Below are 2,599 nucleotides of genomic sequence, written 5' to 3'. Positions count from 1 at the left end.
ATCCTGGTCGCGCTAGGTCAGAATCATATGTTCTAATCAGCTCTATATTTAGGCTAATTCAAGAGTAATTAAATATGACGAAAATCTCAAATCAAGTGGTAATTAGCATTAGATACAGAAAAATAATTAGTCAACAAAAAAAAATCACCGATGCATAGGACAAACAACTAACAGATCCAACAACCCCACTAGCAAACAGCAAACACAAAAATGCATGAATTTAAGAGGGTTTAAAGGGTTCATTTTCCCTACTTGATTCATATCTGAGGAGTCTTTGGATACCAAAAAAGCATTCGGTATTTCTTAAAGAGCTTCAGTACTTTAGCTCTGTTTCTCAACTAGTTACTGTCTAGGTAAAGTTACAAAGAGCTTCTCCTATGGAAGTTAATTGTACAGTTTCTTTTTTCTGTTCCCAAATCTCATGCTGAGAAATAATAGCAAAATGCTCATAATGGGAACTTGTGACATGTATGAATGAATCCTTTTGCGTGGAAAAAGAAAAATACAGTCAGATATTCTATATACCTGGGGTTCAGAAGTTTAATGTTTGTAAACTCAAGATCCCCAACTGTAAGACACAATTGCAACTGCTATATGGCTTCTTTTTTCTTGACAAGAGCTTACATCTTTTATGAAAACCATCGTCTTTACCGTGCTGGCCATTGAATGCCAAAACTATTCTTTTGCAAGTGTTATGTGATAACCTAAATGGCATGTTCATTTTGGTCTAGTTGGAATCATGGGCGGAGCCACCTTAGGCGAAGGGTGGTCAGGAGCACACCCTTCGTCGGAAAATTACGTGGTGGACATAGGTTAAATGTTAGCTATTATGAGTATATATTTAATTTTGTACACCTTTAACACGAGTGAGAAGAAAATTTGCACACCCTTAGTCAAATTCCTGGCTCCGCCACTGGTTGGAATTGCCAGTGCTACAACGGAGAGCGATTTGTTCAATTGAAAATTGGAATCAAAATACAAAGTATAACAAGAGAAAGATTGTCTTTTGATACGAGAAGTTGAGTCTATAATCAGCACCAAAAAGAACCAAAACCAAGAATGCTATAATTCAATAATACCATGCCTTGAGCTTTAATATGAATGCGGCAACAAAGACGTAGACGTAAAGCCTTCCTCAAAGCAGACTCATTGACAACCTGATTCTACAAAGCATATCATTAAGATTGTAGCACTCAGACCATAAATACGATAAAGGACACAAGTGGATATTTGAGTAAATCAAAGTGTTTTACGAGTTAAACATAGAACAACTTTTGAAGCAACGGATTCGAAGATCAAAAGGCAACGCTTCTATCTCAAGGATGATGATAAATAAGAAAGGCAGGGTGACACACAAGTAGAAGAGTGGGTTTACCCGGATCAGAGAATGTGCTAACATATCATCTACTCAAGTAATCTTCTAAGCACAATGCCACACACTTTATGACAGCAATCAGAAGTATGTAAATGATAAAAGATTGAGTGAACATGCTTATAAGCTCGATGGAGTGGGTGTGCCGCATATCATCTGATGCACTTGTTCGAAAGCTCAATGGAGGAATAAGTCAAATATGTCAGGAAATTAATGGCCGACCTCTCCACGTTTCATTGTTACTAAGCTCTCCTTATAACAATACACCCCACAGCCACCAAGTACTGTGAATCTCTTCAGGCCCGAATGGCGAAATCCAAGATGCCTCGTCTTCTTTGTCCGAACATTATAGGAAACCAGTCGAAAAACTCTAGTTACCAAAATGAGAGAGCTATCAAAGCAAGACTTAATCTCTGTGAAGCATTGAAAGGTAACCAGGTTGTTCCAAATCCTTGGTTGGATCATTATCCATATATCGAATACAAAACTTTTAAACATGTTCAAGATGGCTATGGAATCATCAAGCAACATCAGACCTAACACATAATTATGAACAGAGTGATCATCTGGCCCTCCAATCTCTTCAAACACCTCACTCCCAAAGTCAAATGAAAGAATGCTGCAGTTATCGTTCCCTGTTAGCAGCCAGTAATAAGCTCCATTCAAATAAGCATTACCATATATGTGTTCCACAACATCTTTAATTTTTAATAAGTAGAGATCTTTAGGCCTGAAAATTCTCCATGAGTCCCTGGAACAGGAATAGACGGCTGCATCAAAATAAAACAAGCCATCCACAGAACCTAAGAGGTTCATCATACCTCTAAACCTCTGAGGATTATTTTCTTGATTTTGATCATCTGTAATAATCACGGAAATGGAAGGGGAATCATCATCAGGTAATAAGGTCATTAAACTATGTCCATATTTTCAAAAAGATAAAACAATTAATTTTTAGATATAAGACCCCTTAATACAACAACAACAACAACAACAACAATTTAGTGAAATCCCACAATTTGGGGTCTGGGGAGGGTATAGTATACGTAGACCTTACTCCTATCAAGGTAGGACGGCTGTTTTCGAAAGACGCTCGGCTCAATAAAAAACATATAAGACCCCTTAATATATTTTTAAATTATAAAAACCCATTTTGAATATTTCTGTTTTATTTTAAAATGCGGAAATTATTAATTTGAACAAGAATTTCAAAATATTGCAAAACTG

The 2,599-nt window shown here is 36.7% G+C and overlaps 1 protein-coding gene across 1 annotated transcript; it reads right to left on the bottom strand.

Moving 5' to 3' along the window:
- Positions 1 to 1,582: 1,582 nt before the first annotated feature.
- LOC132629139 (uncharacterized) lies at positions 1,583 to 2,284 on the bottom strand. The gene has a single exon (XM_060344868.1). It carries the CDS (start codon positions 2,282 to 2,284, stop codon positions 1,583 to 1,585), a length of 702 nt encoding a protein of 233 aa, XP_060200851.1.
- Positions 2,285 to 2,599: the final 315 nt, after the last annotated feature.

Source organism: Lycium barbarum, chromosome 2 (genome assembly GCF_019175385.1).
Source record: "Lycium barbarum isolate Lr01 chromosome 2, ASM1917538v2, whole genome shotgun sequence".
Taxonomy (NCBI): Eukaryota; Viridiplantae; Streptophyta; class Magnoliopsida; order Solanales; family Solanaceae; genus Lycium; species Lycium barbarum.
The sequence above is the reverse complement of the archived record's forward strand: the minus strand, read 5'-3'. Positions and strand labels throughout refer to the sequence as shown.